General features: G+C 42.9%; 1 protein-coding gene and 1 long non-coding RNA gene across 2 annotated transcripts in view; both read right to left on the reverse strand.

The window, feature by feature from the left end:
* The window catches only part of LOC117884123, a 77,555-nt gene extending 70,060 nt beyond the window's left edge, over positions 1 to 7,495 (reverse strand). Inside the window, exon 1 of the long non-coding RNA XR_004647499.1 lies at positions 5,107 to 7,495. This is a non-coding gene — a long non-coding RNA (uncharacterized LOC117884123). The remainder of the gene's footprint in view (positions 1 to 5,106) is intronic.
* Positions 7,496 to 19,572: 12,077 nt separating this feature from the next.
* Positions 19,573 to 22,682, reverse strand: TLNRD1 (talin rod domain containing 1). Its single transcript, XM_034784253.1, has one exon. It carries the CDS (start codon positions 21,387 to 21,389, stop codon positions 20,322 to 20,324), a length of 1,068 nt encoding a protein of 355 aa, XP_034640144.1. The 5' UTR covers positions 21,390 to 22,682; the 3' UTR covers positions 19,573 to 20,321.
* Positions 22,683 to 25,914: the final 3,232 nt, after the last annotated feature.

Here is a 25,914-nt window from a genome sequence, read left to right on the forward strand (position 1 = left end):
AATTTTGGATAAGAAATCTCAAGGTCCTGAATACTTGCAGTCCTTAAAGTTCCTAAGTCATTTTCTACAAGAACAGGAATGCAATCCTGGCCAAACTCCAGATCACACACTTATACATTCTATTTGCTGAAAGTCCCCATACAGTTTCAGTATGCTTCACTTCCTGTCCTAAGTAGCTACTTATTTAGTGTTGCTACATGGTGTTTAATTTCTGCTGTGGAGGTTGGTGGCATGTCAGTGGAAGGTGAAGGGATTCCTGTACATGTATTCATACATAAAATGACAATTTCAAAGTTGTTCTGACGTATGTTTATTGCAGTACTCCTAAAGATTGATTAGTAAATATGGTAAAACTTGAACATCAACATAGATGGCAGGTGGAGTTTTACGACAACAGCAATTAGAGTAAAAGGAAAAACTATACAGCATGTGAGTATGGTACTCAGTTGGAACAGATGAAGTAAAATCCACATGCAGAAAATAAATTCACATGGGCTAAATCTTTCCGGGGGGGGGAGGCGAAATAAGTTTTATAGGACGTTGTGAAGTTAGTGTAGATTTAAACTCCATTATAGTAAAATTGCAACACTCTACATTAGCTCTATAGTCTTCCTTCGACTATGAAAATCAGTTATTTCATTGGTGTGCGCTTGCTGCAGCTGACATTAAACAGCAGCACAATACAGCTCCAGTTCAATAGTGAGAGACTTCAACTGAAAAGCATTTGTTTATATGTTGTGATTCACTCGGTTTCAGTGTCATGGCACTGGCATTTTGAATAGGAGGTTTGTGTTCCTTTTAACGGTTTACTCAAACAGGAGAAACAGCAAGAACTGTATCTGGCCACCTTTATGTTAATAATACAACTGGCATATGCTGCGTTTTCGGTACTGACGTATTGTACAAGGACATGTGAGAGGTTGGATTGCCACAATGGTTGCCATTAAAAAGAAACCCTAGCTGACAATAGCTCATCTTTAATTAATTAGCCTCTTAGAGTTGGTAGGGGCCCACGAAAGCTTATGCTCAAATAAATTTGTTAGTCTCTGTACTCCTGTTCTTTTCGCTTTTGCCATCAGTCACCACAACGGTGGTATCCGAGAACAGGTAATAATAGAATAGAGTGGTAACATAGAACAGGAAATAAGCATACAGAAAAACTCCGGTGTCTGTGGGCAAATGTTAATGTTTTAAATAGCCACCCTTCAAAACAAATCCGTCACTTTGGTGACTTTCAGTACAATAACCTCAAAGTTAAGATGGGTATAAAAGTGAAAAAATGCCAGAAATTTTCTAGCCATTCATGTACTGCTCTGCCTTTTAGGCTCAAACTGGGTTTTGTTTTGTTTAACTCTACGTTTCTTTGGTTTGGGTGGTTTGTATCCCAGTGTGAACTAGAATGACGAACTGCAGCCCTAAAACAAAAGGCCCCTTCTACTGACCTTTACATTAGGCCTTGAATGGCATTTATAACTAGTTTAGCTTTCCGTCCTAGTTGAGCTGTACCTGGAAAGGTGGCTGTTCCTGAGTGAGCCTGGATAGTCTCCTCTCACAAGAGGACTTCAAAGCCAAAAAATCTGTCACTTTACCTTCCATTTCTAATGCTGTCTTGAGGGAGAGAATTTTTGATAGAAAACTGCAGATCTTAGAGCTTGATGTATGAGAACTGATCAGTGCTCCATCTATTCCCATTTCCTGTCTCTGATATTGACCAATGCCACATGCTGTAGAGGAGGCATCCCTTGCCAACCCCTCCAAGCCTTCCAGCTTGTGAAATACTGTACCCTCAGGGATGGGCCATTTCTTCTTGATCCCAGCTGGTCAGTAGTTTATGCCCGGATGCACAGGGAGCGATAGCCCTTTAATTTATTATTGCTAGTGATAATGTTCAGATGCCTCTATTCTTATTCACATAAAGGTCAAATCCTTTGAATATTACTACAAGTATTTGTTGCAATAATATTCTGCAGCAAGTTACGTTGCAAGGAAAGCTCCATGAGCCCGTAATAAGTTTTCAGAGGGGCTTCCAGAGGAGAGAGTCCCTGACTTCCGATTCCCTCCTCACATTTGGCCAGAGGGAATCCTCTGCACATGCAGCATACCACGGGTTCACTGTGGGCACACAGCGTTCATGGCCTTCGCTATTTAAATTGTACCATGCAACAGCTGCACATAGGGCTCAATTGTGCCTGATAGACACAATAAGGGGGTGTGCAGAGCTCCTTATAATCCTCTGAGAAGGACTATACTTGGGAGGCTCAATACTCAGAACACCTATGAAAATGCAGTTTGCTACTCCCTGCATATCCATCCGGGAGACCTGTATCCTTTGGGATGGCTAGTGCCTTCAGGGGCACTCCATGCATCAAATGGAATTCCAGCTTGACAACTGTATGGATTACCTCTAGGTGCTGACATTTGGCCCCTCTGCATGTACTGTTGCTCTCGCACATTTTTCATCTAGATGGCTTTTTTTTTTTTTTTTTAATATGGAGATATACCAATCTCATAGAACTGGAAGGGACCCTGAAAGGTCATTGAGTCCAGCCCCCTGCCTTCACTAGCAGGACCAAGTACTGATTTTTCCCCAGATCCCTAAGTGGCCCCCTCAAGGATTGAACCCTGGGTTTAGCAGGTCAATGCTCAAACCACTGAGCTATCCTTCAGTGGTTGTGGCAGTGACTCTAGCGGCTCCTGTTTGCTCTTCTAACAATTTCTGTTCTCTAAGGAGGGGTCCTAGCTTTTACTGTCAGACTTTTTTTGCTTCATGATCTCTTTAGTACAGTATTGATCTATAAAACTATATCCCCCTTCTTTCTTCGTGGCTGTTTCTCATCTGCTTTTAGTAGTTTTAAATATAACAATTATACCTTTTGATCATACTTTTGACAATCACTCACCCAATTCCTCTTTAAGTAACCCTCCTTCCCCCCAGCCAACAAACTAAAGGAAACAAGTGTTCATGGTCCATTTGCTGGAGGGTACATGCAAACTAAGCATAGGCGTGCACACACAGTCACCTAGGGAAGGCAAAGTATTTGTTAGGAGAGTTATCTGTAAAACACTACCCATCTCTTCCCCAGGAGAGGGTGTGGGGAACTCTTCAAGCATGGTTGGTTTCCATTGTATCTTATTGTTATGGCTGTATCTTTGATATTTTGTCAGGCATCTACAACTGGGGCCAGCCATCATCTTGTATATTTTATATTAAAAGAAGAATTAGTCAGCAAGTGCTGCTAGATTCTATATAACTATCCAGAAAAGGCTGGTACTATGGAATAAGTAAGCACTTTTGAGACTTTGTTAGTCTTGTTCTCTCAAATCTCCCCATGTCTATTTCTGATCCCAACCCTCTTGGAGGCGGGACAGGGGGAGGAGGAGTTCCCCAGTATGCCTGAAATATTGAACTACTCCCAAGGGACAAAACCTAAACAAACAGTATCCTGCTGCTTGTCACACCCAATCCTTCCCTAACCTAAACAGCCACTGACCCGCTTATCGCCCTCAGTCAACAACTTTTTGAAGGTTTTATTGTGAGAGGGGAAAGCCTTTTACTGCTTTCACTGGTTTTATTGCTACCTCTGTACATTACATGCCTTAAACAGCCAGCTGTGTGTGCTTGCCATTTAGAGATAGGCATGCACAGAAACGGATGCTAAATTAGTCAGTTACTGCAATAGTCTTAGGACATCCTGTGTTGAAGTGGGGGGAGAGGGGGGCAGAAATCATGACAGAACAACCTTTGATTGACATACTTCCCCTTCTTGGTACATCCTGTCCGTTCAAATATTACAGTCAGGACTAAATCCCACCTCTATTTTGAACTGACTGGCTGAGCAAATTTTCACAGGCAACCAATCACTAATGCATTCTTTGGCTCCTGCAAGGTATCCACATCACAATGGAAACAAACCATGCACCTCTAATTCCAACTGCTAACTCACCACAAAAGTAAACAGGGATTGACGGCCTTAATATGAGACACCACAAAAATTCAGGACTAGCTGGAAAAAAAAATGATGATCACTTAACACAAAACATAAAGTTCTTGAGATCAGATATCGGATCCTTGAATGCGATCTCCAATAGTCCCATGTCAGTCTTTCGAGAAGTGCACCAGCCCCTCCCCATCACACAGCTGTATTGAGCCTATGGCATTTGAATTCAGTTCAGAGCTATTTTCAAGGTGACAAGAACTTTTTCTACCCTATTATCAAGCAGAAGTTCTTAGCATTGTATAAAGCCCTTTTCACCTGTGGCTCTTAAAGCACTTCATAAAAGGTGGATAGGCAGAGCCAGGTCTCAAGACTCCAAGTCCTATGCCCAATCCACTAAACCATGCATTGCGGACACAGCAAAATATGCATCGTGTGAATAGTTTAATAGCAAATGCAAATACGTATTTTAAATTTCATATCAATCCAATGGACTAAAACAGGAGTGCACTGTCGTACTAGATAATTAGCAGTTACTTTTTAAAATGTGTGTATCATATATAATGTCCAACCACGTTTGTAAAGTGCTTTGAGATCCATGTATAAAAAGCACTATTTAGTATATATGTGCAAGAATAGGAACATCAGGAGAGATCAGGGAAAGGTGGGAGGGTGAAATTCACCCAATACAGATGGACTGAACAAGGCCCTAAATCCACATAGCTCCCACTTAAACCCTTAATAAAGAGCTTACATGGGGTGCGGTCCCTCTACGCTGAAGTAAATTTCATCCTTACATTATTTTTATGGTCTAGACTGAAATGTGAATAAAACATAACAAAAGTTTACTGTTCCTTTGGCATAAGGAGCTGAACTTGGAACAAACTTGGTTAAACGTATGTAACCGTTAAAGGGCAGCTTGCCAATTCCTGGAGAGGAAAGATTTTTTAAATAGCCACTGCACTATAGCTCTGGCCTACAGAGCAAATAGTGTAGGCTGAATTGACTATGATCTTCAGGTCTGAGTGCACAGTAAATGGACTTCACGCACCTTTCCAAGTCACCTCCTGTGCCCTGAACAGACAGCCCCGAAGTGAAGTACTTCCCCCCAACTCCTTAGGGTTGTGCAAACCTGTGCTCTTAGCAGTAGCTAAAGGAGAAAAACACCTACCTCCACTTCACTGCAATTGAGGAAAGAATGGAAATGAGAAACTGGTAAGTTGCTGAGGTAATTTTGCATACAAAGCAGCTTCCAACTCTCTTCACTGATGATTTTTAAAAGCAAAATTTTTTATTTGTGTTCCATTAAAAAAACTTGGCCCACAAGTACTCGCTATATACACAGATGAAAGCAGCAAAATGCCTTAAATGACTTCAGCAGGAAACTACTGGGAAGAGGAGTGGCGTGTTTTCTGACAGACCCATTGCACATTTCTAGGAAAAACTTTTCAAGCTCTGTGTCCTGAAATGAAACAGAATTTTACAGGACTGCCTCACTGCAGAGGTTTTCTACAACACTCCTTCCCTGGATCCCAGGCTATACTGTCCTAGATGAACGCCTTTAAAACACACCCCAGCATCAATGGTTCAGAAAAAAAGAGATAGGAAGAAAGCGCTAAAGACAGCAAGTTTAAAATCAGCACCAACAGGACCAAAACCTGTCTCAAATAAAATGCGTATTTTGTTCTGCTCACATTCCTAAATCCCCCTCTCACCAGCCATACACACGCATACTCTCCTATGAAGTGCTCAGTGAGCTCAGAATCTACCCACATCGTAGTGATGACAAAGCATGAGACTACTGCAGTCTCCATGATGGAGAAGCTGAGTAATAACTGACTCCAGCCAACTAGATCACTGGGGTGTAAGGTCATCCTGGAACTCTATTTCCATTATTTCTTCTGGGTAAATTGCTCTGGGAACAATCCTCTTTTCTAGCATAACGTAATCAAGAACTAGAAAGTCACTGCCACTTACCACAGGGTTGCAATTCCTGGCCCGACTGGCTGCGTTGGGAATTTAAATGATGTCTCCACCCTAGCAGCATGTGGAACCAATGTAATGGCTAATACAAATCAGGCTTAAAATGGAGTGGTGCTGCAGTTCCTGCTGTTTTTGTAAGCCAGCAAGAATGATTTTTGGACAAAACCGTAAGCATTAAAGGGAACAAAAAAAAAAAATCAGCAGAAGTGAGGAATGGCTTCTAATCTAACAATATACACCAAGGAACATCCTAGTGACCAAAAAAACAAAACACAAAACAACCCACCATCAGTAGGCTGTATTACATAATACCATGCTCAGGAGCAAGTCAATGAAAAGAATGCAATTTTTCACCAATCCTTGATTATTTTGTGGGGGAGAGATGTACAGTTCTTTACCTGCATTTTAAACAATGCTCAGAACCTGCTACATCCGAAAAGGTTAAGATATGTGGCCTAAGGGTGAACGGTAGTGGCTCACCAGTGAACCTTTCACTCCAGTAAGTGAGGTAGTTTCTTGATTCTAAACTAGGTTTGGCTAAAAGTGTTGTCAACAAGCATTAACGGAGCTCCACAATACAGTTCCCTTGTTCAGCTGTGGGCCACATTTTCCTGTTGAACATATGCCAGGTCCCAGCATTTAGTGTGCCATCTTGACCCAAGCTAACTCTGGAAGAGCACTGAGTCTTCAATTTATGGCTCTAGATCACACATTGAGTCACAAGAGTTAACACACATATTAATTCTGCCCATTAAGAAATGAGCATAGATGTTGCCTTTCCCCTAACTGCCAGAGACAGTCTTTCTTTGTTACGTATGAAGTCACTGGCAGGACATGTTGAGAAAAACCATTCATGTTATTACTAGAGTTGCCTTTTCAAAACTCTCTGCCTATGCACAGAAGTCCTCAGTCTACGGCTAATGTAAAGCCAGACTTTTAGCATGTCATTATTTCTCCATTGTCTCCCTTCTTCCTGGGCTTCCTTTAGCACAGTTCTCCCACTCACGGGTAACTGACTAGACTGCCACCAGGGCTACCTGCCTGATACAGAACCCTGCCTTGCAGTTGTTGGCTCTTTTGGGTCTCATGGATGAGATGTGATTTCTGGGCTTTGGAACAAGTGACAGCCCTTCCTTTCATTCAACATATTTGGAGAGTACTATATCACAGAACACGTTAGATTCGTGTTAGATTAAGTACTGCTGAAGGGGTTAAACTCCCTTTGACAAATAGATCTCCAGCTCTACATTAATCCAACTTAAAATTACACGTTTCTTACATGTTCCAGGAGCAATTCTCAAGGGTCTATTTAATTGTACAATGTAGCATTATGAAAAGTCCTGCCAGTTTTACCTGGCTATCTCTACTCTGTCTTTTTAAGAAACATTTTCTATGGACAATTTGGCCAATCCCAGGCTTCCTGGGTCCCTATCCCTCCTGCGTAGGGTCTGCTATTCTCCAGGGAGAACATACCCTTTTGGGGCCACAAGGGTGTGGGGAGTGAAGCTTTAATCACAGGCCTCAGGAAGGACCACAACACCCCAGCAGCCCAAAATGTTCCTGACTGGATTCCTCCATGTCCCTGCTGCAGGAATATCTTCAGACCATCTCCATGCCAGTTAAGTGGAACCCCGGCCTATACATTGCTTGCTGGGATCATAGGCAAAGCCGACACTTTCAAAACTCATCCTCCATCTCAACATCACCAGTAAGGACTGAAGGTCAGTGGTGAAAACTATGGGCGAGATCACTGGTCCCAAACTTTTCAGGGTTGCGCCCCCCCCCCACACACACACCCTGTCTACACGGAGCCGGGGACAGGCGTGGGGCCATGGCTTGGGGGTGAGGATGCAGATGGGGTAAAGGGGCCGAGGCTGGAGGTGGGGCCAGTGCTGGGAGCGGGAACGGAGCTGCAGCCAGGGGCCAGGGCTCAAGGCTGGGGGTGGAGCGGGGCTGGGTGGTGCTCCCTCCTTGCCCCTGTGGGGGCTGGCCCAGGCCCAGCCATGCCCCCCTCGAACGGTCTTCTGTGCTCCCTAACAGGGGGCACACCCCACAGTTTGGGGACCTCTGGGCTAGATCCAGTCTCACTGAAAACAATGAAAGTTTTGCCATTGACTTCAATGGGTACAAGACTATCATGTAGGCACAAGGCCGTTAATTTTTGTTTAGGTAATGCCAAGGGTTAACAAAGGGAAGTGACTGGCCTTGACAACACACACTCCCACTCAAAAAGTGCCCAAGAGCATTTTATAATTCCACAAACAGATGGGGAAGGGTAAGGAGGTTGAGGGAAGCTCTTACAAGCAGAGGAGTCTGGAATTCCTTGGGATACATGGAATTTTTTCAATCTCAATAAGATGCAGAATGCATAATCCAGCATTAAAACACAAACACTACACACACTAAACCTGTTCAAAACAGAATAATTCTAGGTAGAAATCACTGCAAACTAGATCAGAATGACTTTTTTTGTTTTTACTGAATATACTCCACTAAACATTAATTCCTAAATAGCTGGAGAGTGGGGGATGAGACAGTGATGCACTCTCAGGAGGTTGTGACAAAAGGAAACAGTTTAAAAATAATTTGCTTCAGGCTTGAAAAAGTCCTAAAATAGGCTTCTACAAATGCAACGACCATTACAATTATTAAGCTAAACCTCTCATCTTCTGACCTGGGTAATTTTTTTCCCCAGAATTAATCTTAGTAAAAATGATTAGGTAGGGTTATTTCGTCGTGAGTGAAGAGGATTCAGATATGATGTGATTGAAGTATTTAAACTAGATAAAGACTTTTTAGAAAATGAAGCCAGGTGATTTATTTGAGGTCAGCGGACAGACTAGAACTAGAGGACAGATATAAGTAAATGGGGAATGTATGTAAAATGACTTTAAGGAAGCATTATCTTACTGAGTGCAGTGAGTAAGTGGAGTTAAGCGGTAAGTATATGGCCCCTAGTATGTGAAAGGGGTATTAAATACTTTTGAACCCTTCGCTCTTTCTGAGGGACCAGGAGGGAGTGTCTCACTGATCATGCTTCCCCACTGCAACTGGCAATGGGTTTTCTTTCAACTTCTGGCACCAAAAAATAAATAAATAAAAATAAAAAGAGAAAACATTCAATTTTTTATTTAAAAAGTTGTCTAGACTAGAGATAGTAATGAAACAACCCTTCAGCTCATTTCTTTCTTCTGATCCTACATAACCACACTATATGGAAAAAGCTGCATTTACTTATTTTTAATTGGATAAATCCAGGTCTTACAGTATTTTAAACTTAATTATTCTGTAGGAGTAAAAAGGGGTTTTATATAAATAAAATAAACTTCTGAACTAGGGCATCTGAAAGTGTCTCTTTTAGACTTGTCCTAAAATATTTTTGATGCTTTATTCCCTGTCTATATTTGTTTCTACCAGGGTACCGCACATTATTAGATTCATTTTAAAAACAGTGCAAACAATCAGAACATCAAAGGCTCCCAAGGGAGCAGAGGATATTCAGCACCTTGCAGGACAGGCCCCTGAGCGAGTTACTTAAAAGGGATATAATGTGAGCCAATGACTGCAATAGATATATCTTCCTTAAGTAAAACAAACTCTTACTATAACCGTCTCTCAGGGGAGGGAAAAATCAAACATAGTTTAAGTTAAATGAGCACAACAAAGACGCAATCGCTAACATAATATTCGTGAAAAAAGAATGAGAAGTACTTGTGGCACCTTAGAGACTAACACATTTATTTGGGACTAACACATAAGCTTTCGTAGACTAAAACCCACTGGAAAGGCTTTGAAAAATCCACTATTTGGCAACTCATATTTTTATTAGATGGATATATTAGTTTAAAAAAAATCTGTCTACCCAGCAAACCCCTCAGCCCCATGTACTACGTTGCAAAGCATATTTATCCCCCAAAGAGCCATTCACAGACTGCATTGTCATTTTCAAAGGAAAAGACAAAGGATTTCAAAGATATTTGAGTGGGTTATTTCATCCCATCACTACAGAGCAAGTGTAGCATGTGCTCTCTGTTTTAGAATAGAATAGCACAGAATACAAGATGTAATTAAAACATTTCCTTTATCAAACGAGCAAGTTCTTATAATTAGCAGATAATTCAGGCTTTAGCTTTCTTGTCTTATTCAAGGAAAACTTTCCACTAAAGTCAATGAAGAATTTGGTCTGTGTGAAACATGCAGGATCAGATCCCTGTGTGGAAGTTCTCAGTATTACAAGTACCGTACCCACAATTGCATCTGCACAGGAAGACCCATTGTGCCCACACGGAAGACCCACTGAAGTCACAACACACTTTTGCAAATTATAATACTAGCCTCACATAAATCAATCCAAGCAGCCTATCTGATCTTTAGTTGTGTTATGCCAATAAACTTAATCCTGTATAGTAAATAACATGCACTTTCTTCCTTCATATCCAAACAATAGATATGTTAAACACACACCCTACACAACCTTCACGCAGGGCTTCTGAAAATTAAAATGAAAAGAAAGTGTTTTGGGACTATTTATGATAGTGTCCTTTAAAGACTACTAGGGAAATGGATAATTACACAAAGCACTTTTTTCCTAATTGGAAAAAAATGAAGACAATCTTGAAAAACTACTCTCGAAATTCCGTGAGATGATGACATAAGCAGGAGCTAAGAATGTTTGCTCCTGTAAGATTTTTAAAAAAACAAACCCAAGTGAGCAGATTTCGAGCCCAACACAGAGATCTATTAGATGCAGCAATAAACAGAAACTGTTGTTAGACTTTACAAGGTGGTATAGATCCAGGCACTGGTTCTCTATTATTGAATTCAAAGTTCAGGATCAAGTCAAGATAAAAAGCTTTTTGGGATACCCAGCCCCTTAAAAATGTTTGTGTAAAAGTTATAGTTAGACAAAACAAAAAAACTAAATGCTACATAGCCGGGACATTTGCACTTGAAGCTTCAACATCAACAACCTTAACTTAGTGACTAACACCCATCTTCTCTCCACCTGCAGGCTAGAGATCCAACCCCAAACTACCTCCTCTACAAAACAGATGAACCAACACCAAAAAAGTTGCCACATAAAAGAAATGTAAGTCTGCTTTGTGTATCGGAATTGCATTGTTATTGGCTTTTGACATACTACGTAAGGAACACTTCTAGGGTATACTGATTACAGGAGAATTTCTATTCTGCATTTTGGAAGGATGCATGAGGTGGAATCTGGAACCAGTACATATGGAGCAGAGGTATACTTCCAGCCTGATCTGGATGGAGTAGTCTCAGACCATAATCTGCAGGGGAAATGAAGTACCTAGGAGCATACAATATAGGGAGAGTGCATGGAGTACAATGGAGTCTCTGTTCCACATCAGGGTGTTGTACTGGGCATGGAAGATGGAGGAGGTGAAGCCTCTGGCTAATAAATGAATGTAATATGCAAGGTGCTGGCATGTGAACCATGAGAAGCAAGTGGGGTGGAGCAGTCAGCCAGAAACAGAGCATGGGCAGGGGCAGTGCCACTGACCCATACTGGAAAGCCGGGATAGTGGCCAGGAATACAAGGGTAATTTACAATGGAAACTTAATTGCAATTGCAACACAACCTTGTAGTGTTTTGTTTTATTTTTACCACAACATTCTGTTAACTTTTTTTAAAAACCCACATACTGTCAAACTTTATCACAGAATTCATAGTTTTTCTTCCTTAATAGTCACATCACATTCCTATGCCCGCCGATCTCAAACAACTTCATCTTAATCTTGCTTGTTAAGATTTTTCAGACATGTCTTTCATTACCAGAGCTAACAAATATTACAGACTCTAGTGACATAGCCAGCAGAACTTAAATTGGTGTTATTTCAAATACGATTCTCGTGATTTCACAAAACTCCACTGGCCAATCCTCTGGAGCCACTCTTCAGGCCAATGGAGGGCCAGTCTAGCCACCCAAGCTCGGCCACCCAGACCGAGTCATCGTCAGTGCAGCAACGTCCACTGTGTTGTTTTTGTGCGCTAGCTCAAACCCTGCTAGCAGGAGTCTGTCTGTTGGGAGGCTCACTCCCAGCTGCAGTGTAGACATACCCCAAGAAGTCACAAGTTCCACAGGCATAGACTGTTAGGATAAGCTCCTCTAGGATGGTGTTCACAGAATTTGTTTACCAGGTTTCTGATAGAAGTTACAGTACAGCTCTGTATGAGTGCCTGACAGAATTCCCACCATTAATTGAACATGTGTAATTTTAGTATACTAGTCCAGGGCACAAGTTCTCTTTAAGGACTTATGCATAAGGCCAATTTCAATTTTACAAAGTAACCAATTTTTTAAAAACTACAAGAAAAAATAGTTCACTTGCACATCAAAAACACACCCCTATTTTTCTGTGTCCCATAATTCAGACGTTATTTGTCCAATTCACTTCCAACTTAAAAATTAAAAAAGGGCTCACAATTTTTTTTTTGGCCAGGCACATAGCAAGAGAAGTTTCATTCTTAGAGGTGTCCTAAGCCAGCAAAAAGGGATCAAAAGTATGGCCTAAAATTAAAACGTTCAGTTTTAATTATGGAGTCGCTACTGTGATTCTAATATTGTAAAGTCAAATTTATTCTGTGGTAAATTTTTAATGAGATTAATTTTAACATCAAGGTTACAGATTCAAGCACACAAGAGGCAGGATATGCAAAAGTTAAGCTTCCCATAGTAATCTTAACTTGCCACCCTGCACACCCAGCTCTGTGCAACTCTTCTAAAAGGCAATCAGGTGGGGCATGTTCAGAGTGCAAAACTGAGCCCCAGACACATTAAGGTTACATTGGTAATTCAAGAGAGTCCACATGTAATGTGGACAAATTAAAATCCTAGCATACTGAGAAAAGTCTTTATGGGAAATGGCAGGTTTTTACTTGGTACATCTGCAGCTGCTCTAAAAATACAATCCCAGGGTCCCACATGCCTGCTGCAATACCTGTGAGATGATTCATGGCCAATGGATCAACATAATAATAGATTCAGTGGTCACCCTCTTACAACTTTTCCTAGCACCTTCTAAACAACTTTCAGGGATGGACTTGGTATACATGGTTCTGGCTCAGCACGTGGGGATGGACTAGATGGCCTCTAAAGGTCCCTTCCAGCCCTATGTTTCTATGTGGAGATCCTAGTTCCACTGCATATGGGGCAGAGAATCCCACAGTACATCCACTCCACAGCCATCTAACTCCTTTCAACAGACCCACTCAGGTTCTGCTGCTTTAGGAACCATCAGCAGCCCCTGATGAATGAGTATTGACCAAACAAAAACCAAGCTAACAATTCCCATATAAAGAAAAAGGTACCATCCACTAAAAGCTAAGCAAAGGCAAATTAACATTGGTCTGGCATTATTGCTGACGATCCACTGCACTAGTGCCCCCTGTGGTCCTGAATGACTGATCACCCCAAGAAATAAGCATTTGAAAGAGTAGGAGGTAAAGGTGGTTTCAATTCCCTTGATTTTAGGGCTGTCTAGATACTGGTCTGTTCTCTAGTGTAAATTACACTGACTACAAATGACCTCGAGGGGCGATTCTGGCACCTGGGGATCTCGGGGAATGGGGGTGCCCAGGCGAGGCCTCCTTTATCCTGACCAGACCCCAAACCTTCAGTCAGGAAGATGGGAGACATAGGAGCTGCTGTGGCAGCTCTAAATCATCCAATATGGCTAATTAAGCTAATTCAGGACTGTTTTGTGATGCTGGAGCTGTACATGCAGCCTAACATACCAATGTACCAGACCCTATGAATTATTTAGAGCAATACCAGCTGCCATATAGTCCAGACTGTACTGGAGTTTCCAGTTTAAGCCCTGATCCTGCAACAGGATCTGCAAAGGGGAATCTCTGAGCCTGTGCAGAGTCCCACTCTGTATGGGCACATAGGTCTTGTGGCTCTTGTTGCAGGACTGTCCCTGATCTGTGCTTTTTAGGATTCTGTGTATTTATTGACTAGACCAGTGTTAGGAAGTGCCGTTTCCCTGCCTTCCAAACAAACGTGCCTGAAAGACAACTATCAAATAGTTGCGTACAAACAAAAACCCAGAAAAAAAACAACTACTTTGAGACCTCCTTGCTTTCAATCATTTCACCTCAAACTAATTCAATTTAAAACTAAGCAAGTTGTTAGTAATAATCACTTTTGATAGTTTGGGGAAAAAACCTTCAAAATATTTAGCTTTCAAAAGTGTTTAACACCACAAACCAAAAGAGCCGCATCTGGCAACCAGCAGGATTTCAAAATATATTAAATGGTATTTACATAAAAGTGAGGCTGTCAATACAGTATGGCAATCACAACTTTTACAGCCAGGGAAACCTTTAACATAAAAGAGAAATTATAAAAATTAAATTAGAACAGTATCAAGGGTCTGGCAAACCACCAAAAAGCCAGGAAATTCTGAGTTAATGCTGACACTCCATTCTTGACTGTGTCTAAATATAGTACCATGTAGTGTATTGTATGGTAAAAATCATTTACTGCTCAGAGAACTTTGCAATCGTGTGATAGACTACGGCATGTTGTTAATATGAGTCTGAATCTGTGTCCATACATTTTCTAGCTTGGCAATATAAGCCAGACTCTTGATGTTATTTTAACATAGTTTGTGAAAACAACATTACTAAGAATATAAATAGACATTGATTTCAATGAGCTACGGATCAGGCCTTTAATGCCCATAGGAAGCCTTTCAAAAGCATGTATAGTTATGCTGATTATTAGGCCAATTTATACAAATTCAAAAAGGTCTTATAGAAGAACTCTTTACACAATGTATTCAGGGTCAACAACTTCCTACAAATAAATCATAGAAGTTTCTGGGGGGAATCTGATGTCTTAAGGGATCTATAACGGAAGAAAAAGCCGTTCACTTAGTAGTCGGCCAGTTTGATTTTTGGCCCAGAGTGGGAGTTACCCAAAAATATAGATGTTTGGTGGCCTATGTCAAATGAATGGATGGTCTCAGTCCAATTTCCGACAGACAGATGTCCATGTCACCATTGAGAATCTTTGCTGGCTTCTCAGCAATGAGCCAAAGGATTTAACTGAATGGACCGGAGATCAATCTAGGAGGTCTGTGGTTTGGTATCACTGTTCTGTGGGAAAAGGACTTTTGTCTTCCTAGCCATAAATCTCACATTTTTCACAGGCACTAAGCTAACATAAAATTTTAAAGAAATCTAAGACACGGGCCCTTCTCAGACCCTTCCACTTCTAAAGCCCTGAGAGCCAAAGGTAGGCTAGCAAAGACTACAATTTCTAACAAATCGTCCTGTCAGGGTAACAGTGTTTGCCACCCTCACATAATGGTGTGGCCCTCCAAACTTGTGGATATCCTGAGATCCTCAGGCAAATTCCACAAATGCGCCATGGCTACTATACAGGCCCCTTGTTTCCTATGGCAGCACAGCTCCCAACAGCAGCCAGATGTACCTAATCCAATCCTTCCATACAGAGAGCAATCTGACAGCTTGGAAAGAGCATCCGTATCATTTGCTGGATCAGTCCCAGCATTAGCTAGCATAGGGAAATTCCTGGTGGTTTACAGGAGATATTACCCCTGTGGAGCATTTCCTCTTTCTTGGCTCCACCCCTTCTGTAATCAGGCACACCCCCTAACACGGCTCAGGCCCTTCTCCCTCTGACAGAAGTCTGGCTAAGAGCAGGTTTTCTGCCACTTTGATCATTTCCTGTAGCAAAAAGTGAAGGGGATGGTAAGACCCATTTCCCCCCCACCCTCCTAGTTTTGCAAATAGCAAGGATAGCCTTAAATAGTCAACCTTACTTACTTTTCAGTTATACTTTTGGTGGCTAGTTTACAGGTTCTCCTGCAGTCTTTACATTTTTTGAAAACAATAAGCAAATTGCTCTTAACTTCTAAGCCCTTTCAGTTACTTATTTAGTCAAACTGCATTATAATGGAGAAACAAACAAGGTAACCGTCAACCTACAGACAATATGAACATGCTTTTTTCCCCATTAAAAAAATATCTATTTTTTTAAATAAATTGAATCCTCATTTGGTGGCAATAGTGTTATTTTTGGCTGACATGATGCTCCTTGCACAGTGAACGTCAAAAAAAAGGGTTAACCCTTTTATTCAGTGTACTAGTAGAATAGATCTGCTACAAATGGGACATAAGCGGCCTGAAAAATTAAGTTTGCTGCTGTCAAATAACATTAAGGCCCTGATCCAGCAAAAACTCTCACACACCTGACTTGACAATGAAATCAACAGCACTACTTGCTTGCATAGGTCTAAGCACACGAGTAAGTATTTGGACAACTGGGGCCTAAAGTACGAAGTACAAAATCAGGTGATAATCAAAGACCCTCTATAATGGCTCTCTACCTACAAAGGTGGAAGGGAAAAAAACAAAACAATACCACCCTCACCACACACACCCATATAGAAATATTTCCTTCTATGACTCATTTTCTCTGACTTGGAAAATCCAAAGCGTATCAACAACATAAATATATTGCTGGAATACTTCCTCCTATACCAGACTTGATTATTCCATGATAATTATCACAATACATGTTAATTTTTTTATAAACATGAGGCTAAATCTTTTTTTTTTTAAATATTCTACTGTAATTATATCATGCTTTTTCCAGTTGAAAAGCTGCCATTTTTTTGGTTACTCATTAACTCCGTGCCAAAAATATCTGTTTGTATCAGTTCATATCAAAAGTCTTTTTCCCCCCCCCAATTTTTTGACATTCCAAGTGTGTGAATACATTTTCAGGGATATACTCTGAACTCAATCCATAGGCATGCAGTTCCCTTTGTCATCAGGGGAAGTTCTGCTATGGAACGAAATCAGTACATGGCCTACCTTGAGTATTTAGAGAGGTGTTTAAATATTTCATTTTTAAATTTATGGTAAATTATTTTTGCCAAGTTACTGATTACATTTTTTTTTAAATCACCACTAATGAAAATCATGACCTTGACAACTGTATTTCTCAGATTTTATTCCCAGGTTTCATTTAACAGTGAAACATAATTCACGCCTCACAAGAAAAAGTAATCTAGAGCAGCATATTTTACTTCAGAACGTCTAGAAAAACTAAATTCTGAAGTAAGTACATCTGTACATCAGAGAGTGGGGGAAAATATGTGGTATTATTGTTAAAACCAAAGTTATATACTAAACCACTCAAAAAAAAAAATCTTACCACAACAAAATCAACACTATTGTGATTAATAATATATTGCCTTTCATATTCAGAGGTAATAAGAAGGCTTTACTGAGTTTCATGTAACCTCACTAAAAACATATAAATGCATCAAAATGAGTCTAATTATACAGCAATACCACTAATTATTAAATTCACACATCAAAAGATGCAGTAGGACATTACTTTTCTGTCAGTTACACTACAGAGCTGCCCTTCAGAATCCTTGGCTTTTATATTTGGAAGCAGGTCTGGGAAATTTAGGTCATAGCAAATTAAAATAAATTAGAGCTAGATGATACCACCTAGATACATGCACAGAGGGGACCCTCCGAAAGATCTCTCGGGGGAGGGAGAAGCAGGTGGAGGTAGTAGCTGCCTTCACAGCACCATTCTTACGGATCCTACAGACACCTCTCACTTGGTCAAGGGTCTGTGCTAAAGAAAAGGGTGGCGCCCACTCCTCATCCCCTATCCCTCCCCACAGAAGTTAGGCAAAAAAAGATAATATCTGCTGAGACTTATCTTTTCCACTGAACATCTCTCCTTCCCGTCCTCAGGGCAGCTGTAATCAGGGGGAGGCCCTAGTAGCTTGGTTTTAATGGAGACAGGCTACTATGAAGACAAGGAAGGAGGGGCCATAGGAATCACTGACAGTGCAGTGGCACAGTAACTCCATGTAGATGCCCCTGGCCTGCTGTGGGTTCCCAAGGGCCTCCAAAACCATTCCTGAGGAAGACAAACCTTGCCATCCTGATGGGAATGTGCAAGTGGGGAATCTGTGGGAATCCTCATGGAGATTTCCTCCAAGGGAGTTTCCTCCTGTGGGCTCTTCCTGTGGAAGAGGATTATCTGAGCCAAAGGGTATGTCTTCACTACCCGCCGTATCGGCGGGTAGCAATCGATTTATCCGGGATCGATATATCGCGTCTCGTTAAGATGCGATATATCGATCCCCGAATGCGCTCACCGTCGACTCCGGAACTCCACCAGAGCGAGCGGCGGTAGCGCAGTCGACGGGGGAGCCGCGGCCGTCGATCCCGCGCCGTCTGGACCCCGGGTAATTCGATCCAAGATACTTCGACTTCAGCTACGCTATTCGCGTAGCTGAAGTTGCGTATCTTGGATCGATCCCGCCCCAGTGTAGACCCAGCCCAAAGTTAGAAAGTTACGCCTGAAGAAACTGGATGAGATTGCATTAAGAGCGTTTACACTAGAGTTATACAGATGCAGTCACCTATACCAGTGTTGCATAAATTACACAGAATAAATTAGTAACTTAGTGAGGAACACACAAAGGCATTAAATTCAAGGCTGTGCCTCCAAAAATAAAATTCCTAGCCACAGAGGTTGCTGAATTCAGATTAGTTTCAATGAGGAAAATACCCTAATTTCAGGATCCATTGAATTTCAGTAAGGAAAAAACTCTAGCAAACATCCTTCCAAACCCAATGAAATGTTGTACAAATATATACATATAATCTCATCTACAAAAAAGTTCGAACTGTTAGGGCCTACTGAATCAAGTGATCTTTTTCTTATGTTTGAGGTTAGGAAAATAAAAGCACCATATCTGCCACCAGCCTTTAAACAGTGCTGTAAGAGGAAGACACTTCAATAGTCTAGGACAGTTTATATTCTAATGCAGACATCAGCTTTACTTCTTATTAAACAAATACAATAGTTTATAGCAGTGGTCCAAAACATGGTAGTAATATTTTTTAGGTGCAGTTTTAGACAATTCCTGTAAAATTCTATAGTACTGTTTATATGCCTAGTCTAACTTCCACTGCTGGACCAGGCCTTCCTAGGTGGGTCTCTTAGTCAGCGACCCTTTAATTGTACCCGCATTATCAAACTTGTTATAGTTGACCTCTGTCGAAGAATTACAAATGCAAGTCTTTGTGGGATCATAGGGCCCGATCCTGCAAAGCTTTATGTACAAAAGCAGGCCCAATGAAATCAATGGGACTTCATCTGTAGGTAAAAGTTTGCAGGAATAAGTCTTCCTACCACAACTCACAGGCTTAACATATTAGAATCCATAATACCAACAAAAGCTAAAATACACAGTAAAACTTCTCAAATACTACATGAAATGTACTTAACTTGACAATATAGATTTGCAAACCCTCCCTGTGCCACCCAGAACCAACAACCACTTCTTTACAAGTGTGTGATCTCTACACATAGTACGGTCCAGCTTTTAAAAAAATAGACTAATTCAATGGATTCTCTTTTGGGGGGAGAACAGAAGTGGGAAAAACAGGGAAAGAAAAGTATTTGTTAGAATAAAATAAATTGAATTCAAGTCTGCATGCTGCTCTGTATAAATTACAGTTGCATTTGTACCACGCATTCCCTGGGGAAAGTGACATACAATGCAAACAGGCCTAGTTGTTCAATTATTCAGGTTTTAAGAGATTCACAGAAAGACATCTGAGAAACATAACATTTTAATAGATGAAATAAATACTCCAGTACATGCAAGATAAAAACTGACATTGGAAAAAAAATTAAAAATCATTTTAGTTATAGTGTAATTTTTTGTTTGTTTAAACACTCACAGTAGCTTTTCCCCCAGTTTGGAAATCAACACATGGAAAACATAATCACAATCTCCACTCCTGCACACCAAATGCACTTCTCTAACCTAACACTTGATTCAAAAGAAATTAGATCCCCATTCTCCTCCCCCCTCCCGAAAGTAGCTACATCCATCATCTAGGTGGTGTTGGTTTGTTTTTATACGTGAAAACTGAGGTAACTTCTTTTTCCTGCACAACTGAACAGTGGAATTTAGAAGGGAAATTTTGGAAGACAAGACAAGACAAACTTTAAAAACCGCACCCAGCGCGATTAAAGCTTTTTAGATTTCCCCACCTCCTCAGGTATAAAACTTTTTTGATTACCTTTTGTTTGTATATAGACCTTATTGATTGATGGAAAATATATTTGTGAATAATTACTCAATTACAAAAATGCCTAAACTGGCCACTAATTAGTCTGACCACCTCTTCTTGCGTATATATAGTTTAAGTATGTTGCTGCTGTGTTCCCTCACCACATAAAATCAAAGGATTGGGCTCATCTAAGCAAATTCTTTGGTATACAAAAACCAGGACTTGGGGAGGTGGGATATTATTTTCCTTTAGCAATGACTGAGATCTAAACGGGGGGGTGGAGGTTAATTCACAGAATTGGAGTTCACTGGCGGTAAAGTCCTGGGTGAAGATCTTTCTCTTAGTGCCTGAGATAGCAGGTTGCAACCTTCTGAGACGGCGCAAGCCGAGTTCCTCAACCTTTCCCTGTAATCTGTCATTTTGGTGCTACTTTCTGGGTGTTGGGCTATATCCCTGAGGCATTGGGTCAGGAGCACGCAAGCAGATACCACGCTCATGGCCCCTCCTAGAATGGCAGTTTGCACAGCTTTGCCCTCTGGATTAATGGTGGCAGCTTTACCCAAAAACTGGGGCTCAGTGGCAAAGCCCACCAGAGCATGGACAGATTGCACCAAGGGTCCACTGAACAAGACGCACCGGTTCCTGGTCAGCTCACTGGGTGAAGTCTTGACCTCCTTGACACATGCCAGGAAGGCAGAGGCGCTGGTGCTCATGCACTTGACGCTGAGTTTGAACTGCTCCTTGGCAAACCTATCCTTGGATTTCTCACTGGCCAAGACACAGGCATCTGTCAGGAATTTCAAGTTCTTGGACATGTTCTGGGAAACCTCCAGCAGGAGCTGAGGGCTCATGTCTGGCAAAAGGGTGTTTTTTAAGATCCCACAGCCATGCTCCACCTCGTGCCTGCATCTGGTCACCTTGTAGCGATCCACCAAGCCGGGCAGAGCAGGCTGAGCCCCTGGTGTCTCCACAGCAGCCAGGTAGGCAGCATGGGCAGAGCACTCAGTGAGGGAGACCACCAGGTTCCCCATATCCACCAGGCTGTCCCCCACTTCCCCGAAGCGCCCCATGTTGAGCTGGCTCTGGACATCGTGGGTCAGGATGGAGAGCCCCTTGGTCCTGGCAATGATCGTGTCCCTGCACTTCTCGAAGGACTCCCCAAAGACCGAGAGGCTCTCGGTGTTCACCGGCCTGGTCTCGCTGGACAGCAGGAGCAGATCCGCCACCAGTTGCATCTTGATCTTGCAGTGGTCGCAGATTGAGACGAGTTTCTTCCTCTGCAGCGAGCTGCTGCTGGGGACGGCGCTGCTGGACACCTCGCTAGTGGACTTGCCAGAGCCACCGCTAGCCATCGCGCCGGGGGGGCACTCGCATGCCTCTTGCGACCCCACTGCCACCGCCTCTCCCGCCGCCCGAGCAGTCCCGACTGAGCCCGGCAGGATCTCTCTGCCTTTTCCGCACCATCATTCCATTAATCTCCGCGAGTAAAAAAAAACCCTCTGGGCGCCGGGGCTGGGGCTGCTGGGAGTGGGTGGGTGGAAAGCAAAATCCTCCGCACTTGCTCAAGCCCCGGCCTCTCCCCTTTGCAATGCACTGGCTAGACCTCCGGGCCAGCGGCGGGCTGCTGCTCTGGGGGAGCCACCGGGTCCCTTCCCCGCATGATCTGTTTTTTGTATTTATTTTGCACGCTGATCTGTGCTGTGGTGGTTGGTTTGCTTCCCGGCAGCTGGATTTTTGCAAAGTTCCCTCTTCACGGTGAATACATGACGGATGCAAACCAGTTGACATGAATTAGAAAAGAAACATCCAACTTATTGCCGTTTAACTCCTTCGAAAAAAAAATCCCACTGGTCCGAAAGGAGGCGACTGCGAACCATGTGCTCCTCCTTTACATGTCCCCGAGAAGTCAGTCGCAGGCGGCGGCAGACCCGCATCTCCTGGTATCAGGAAGCACAGCCGAGGGTGTGGCCCGGTCGCTCTGCACGAGCCCTGGAGGAGCTGGGCACAGACTTAGTGTTTGCGCTGCTGGGATCGCGAACTGTTTGCACACACCCCACCCACCTCGGTGCAACGGGAGGGGGAGAGCAAAAGAGCCACCGGATCCGGCTGCTGGCGGGGAGGGAGGGATCCTCTCCCCTTCCCTCTGCGGCTGCCTCACGCCTTCCTGCCTTGCTCATGCATCCAGCCGCCCCGAGCTCGCTCCCTGCCGCCTGGCTCCATCCCCGCCTCTCCGCGGGCCCTCCGGACGTGGGCGCATCCGATCCGACTTCGCCCGGCTCCTCGGTGGCCTCTTGCTGCCGCGGCACGAACTTAGACTCTCCCCGCAAACAAGGGTGGTGGCTCCGGGCTGCAGCAGCGGCAGATGCTGCGACCCGCTCGGCCTCGCTCTCCTCCTGCCATTTTTCTGGCTGAATCACCAACTCCCCGGGGGGGGGGGGGGGGGGGGGAAACCACCCTTCGGCCGCCTTCTCTCCTCCGATCCCTCTGCCCGGGCCCTAAAACAAACTACTGGGGAGAGGCGGCTGCTGCGGATCTGCCAGCCAGACGCTGCATGGCTCTAAGGGAGGCTGCTTCGCCCACTCCTCCCCCCCACCTCCCCGTTGCCTTTGCTGTAACCTCACTTAAGCCTATAGAAATCTTTTGTGCGGTGTCACCGCCCTTCGTTCAAATCCTGCCCTCCCCCTTCTGCGCTCTCCACGCCCGCTGCTTGACGCTCCTCCCAGGGAAAGGGGGCAGCAGCGCCTTGCTGTGGCCAGCCCCATCCCATTCATCCGCCTGGCCGCTGCCCCGGCGGCGCGCGCTGCACAGCAATGGCTCTAGGCGCTGCTGTTTTTAACATCTCTCCCCCAACCACCGCCTCCCCGTGGTCCTGTGCCTGGGTCTTTTGCTGGTGCAAACAGCACGGATCAGTCTAGCAGGGTCTTCTGTGGCTAGAAGCAGGTTAGCGTGAGACGTAGGGAAGGTGATTCCAAAGGTGATTGATTCATAAATAAAAACTCTCTCAAATAAACAGAAGAGGGAGGAGATGAAAGGGACGGCAGAACACAAGGGAAATAAAATACACAAGGAAAGGGGCTTGCCTCACGAGATCAGCCTGTATGGATTGGCTTATGGTGCCTCACTGACCAATTAGGTGAAAGCACATAATATGCAATGCAATCATATTAGTCGGAGATGGAAAAGATACTATGGTGAAAAAAGGCAATTGATGGGGGGGGGGGGGACATTCCCACACCCACACGCAAATTGACCAGTTCACAAAGATTACTGTGTCAGATGAATATATCAAAGGCTCTGACACAGCTACATGTAGAGTTCCCTTGCTGCAGATTTCCATGTTGGATTAATTCTATCTGCAACTACAGTACTGCTACTCTGAGTAGGAATTTTTTAGTGTGAGTTTGATATACCTATTAAATTCCCAGCATTATCGCAACTTGTTCTGTATTATACAATGAAGTAAAATACTTTGCGCAAGCATGGTCTAAAGTTTAATGGTATATCAGGTTTGCAATATAGAATGCAATTTGTGAATTAGTAAAGTGCAGTAGAGGAATCTGGTTCATAGTTCAGTTAATATTGTAATAATTTATTGAAAACTTTTCATTGTGTTAGCTTGTTGTAATGGGTCGGCCCCTGTCAAGTCAGTTTAGGACCCAAACTTAGTTTTTATAAAAGGTAGGTGTTGTAAAAGCAAATATAAATAGAAAAAATAGAGTGTATTTATAATGCCAATTATTACCTTTTTCTGTTTATATCTAAACTTTCCCCTGCACTGTTTGCAGTGGCCTTGTGCATTGGCCGAGGCAGGGACAAGTTTGAATCCTATTTTGGTCTGGTGTGAAAATGAATTTTGGTGCTCTCCTTATATTTGTGCACATCACATTGTAAAGATCTGTTGATGTCTGTCAGAACTTTTTCACTGGGGAAGGCAGGATCCTGCTTCTGATGACTTTAAGGGTTTTCGGAAGGGCTGTGAGAAAAAAACCTCTTTCCTGGCTGATTTCCCTTCCAGAACTTATCAAGGGCAGTATAAGAAGATTCTTGGCATAACATCTCATCCAATACAAGAAAGTTTTGGAGGCAACAGAGTTAAGTCTTAAATAAGAATCAAATGAAAATTACTTATTTTAAAGATACAACTGTTTGTCATATTTAATGGGACATTTCCATAGAAAATTTACATTTCAGTAAAGTGGTGGTGAATGATGCAAAATATTAGAAGTCCATAGGTCTGATTCTCAGCTATTACACCATTTTTATTGTAGTGTAATTCTGTTGAAGTGAATGGATTTCCAGCAGCATAAAACTGGTGTAATGCAATCACAGAAACTTAGGGTTGGAAGGGACCTCAGGAGGTCATCTAGTCCAACCCCCTGCTCAAAGCAGGACTAATCCCCAGACAGATTTTTCCCTAGATCCCTAACTGGCCCCCTTAAGGATTGAACTCACAACCCTGGGTTTAGCAGGCCAATGCTCAAACCAGCAATGTAGACTCAGGCCCAGCCTGTGATCACGTTATGTTTTTATATATTTTGCTGCTGCTGTTAACTCAGCAAAGCAAGGGTTAAATAGTAATATTAATCTTTTGACTTCTTTCATATCACTTTGACTTTCTTATAAGTCAAACTCCCTGTTACATATGTGTATAATTTATTTCGCAATGTAACGATGGCTACCGAATACATAAGTCTAACTCAATACATGAGGCCTGAGTCTCATTTACACTGAAATCCTTTACATTTATACTGCCAGAGTGGTGTGGCCTTGGTTTAAAGGCAAATTAGGCCCATGCTGTACATCTGCATTCTTGATCCAGCAGTTTTTACCAACTACCAGTTACTGCTTTTTTAAATGCTCTATAACAGGGGTGGCCAAACTAACTGACCTGCCACGCCACATATGACAGTCTTCAGAAGTTTGAGAGCCAGGGCGCACCTGCCGGGAGTTGGGGCTTCAGGACCTCAGGAGGCGCTTGCCGGGGCTTGGGGTTTCAGCCCTGGTCCTGTGGGGCTGAAGCCCTGAGACTCCGCCTCCCCGCTGGGCAGAAACCCTTGTCTCACCATGCTGCTGCAAGGCAGAGGCCCTGAGCTCCCCAAGGATATGCGGGGCTCCAAGAGCCACACTTTAACTGTTAAAGAGCTGTGTGTGGCTTGGGAGCCACGATTTGGCCACCCCTGCTCTATAAAATTGATTTCAAAATAGTCTGAAGAATAAGAATCGATGGCCAGATTCTAAATTAGTTTATATTTTCAAATATTTCCAGCCATACTCTTATAGGAAAACCAGATATTTTCTGTACCAAGATGGGCACCTATTATTTAAAACTTAACGTAGGTAATTGTTGAGGATGGCCAAGGTTGAAGAAGGCTTTGAAAGCTCATCTTGGAAGTGCTGTTTAGTCTCTGCACTGGCAGAAAGAACTAGTAGATAACCTATTCGATCTTTTCCATCTCTAGACTCCGTGGCCCCAGTTCTCCATTATATTAAGTCTGCTTTGTGCCATTCCTCTGGGCCAAAACAGACAGATCCTTGGGTTGGGTAGAATCTCTGTAGCTTCTCCTATACCACCTTCCCAGCTGCCAGTACAAGGGACATGGCTGATCTTTAAAATCCTGACAATTCCTAGCTGCTGGAATGTCCCATGGGGCCATTAGCAACCAACACAATTTAAAGCAGACAACCTTTAGGCTTCTCTAAGTTGCCCCAGAAGACTGGACCACTGCTCACTAGCCCCAGGATTGGTGATGAGCAAAAACAGCAAATGTTGCCCTTCAGTATGTTGTTGATACTCTGACTCTATATTACTATCTGTCCTTTACCGTGTATTTTTCCTCCCCAGTGACAGTTGGTGTTCTGCTCCTCTGCACATGAAAT

This window comes from Trachemys scripta, chromosome 10, assembly GCF_013100865.1.
Source record: "Trachemys scripta elegans isolate TJP31775 chromosome 10, CAS_Tse_1.0, whole genome shotgun sequence".
In the NCBI taxonomy this organism is placed as follows: domain Eukaryota; kingdom Metazoa; phylum Chordata; order Testudines; family Emydidae; genus Trachemys; species Trachemys scripta.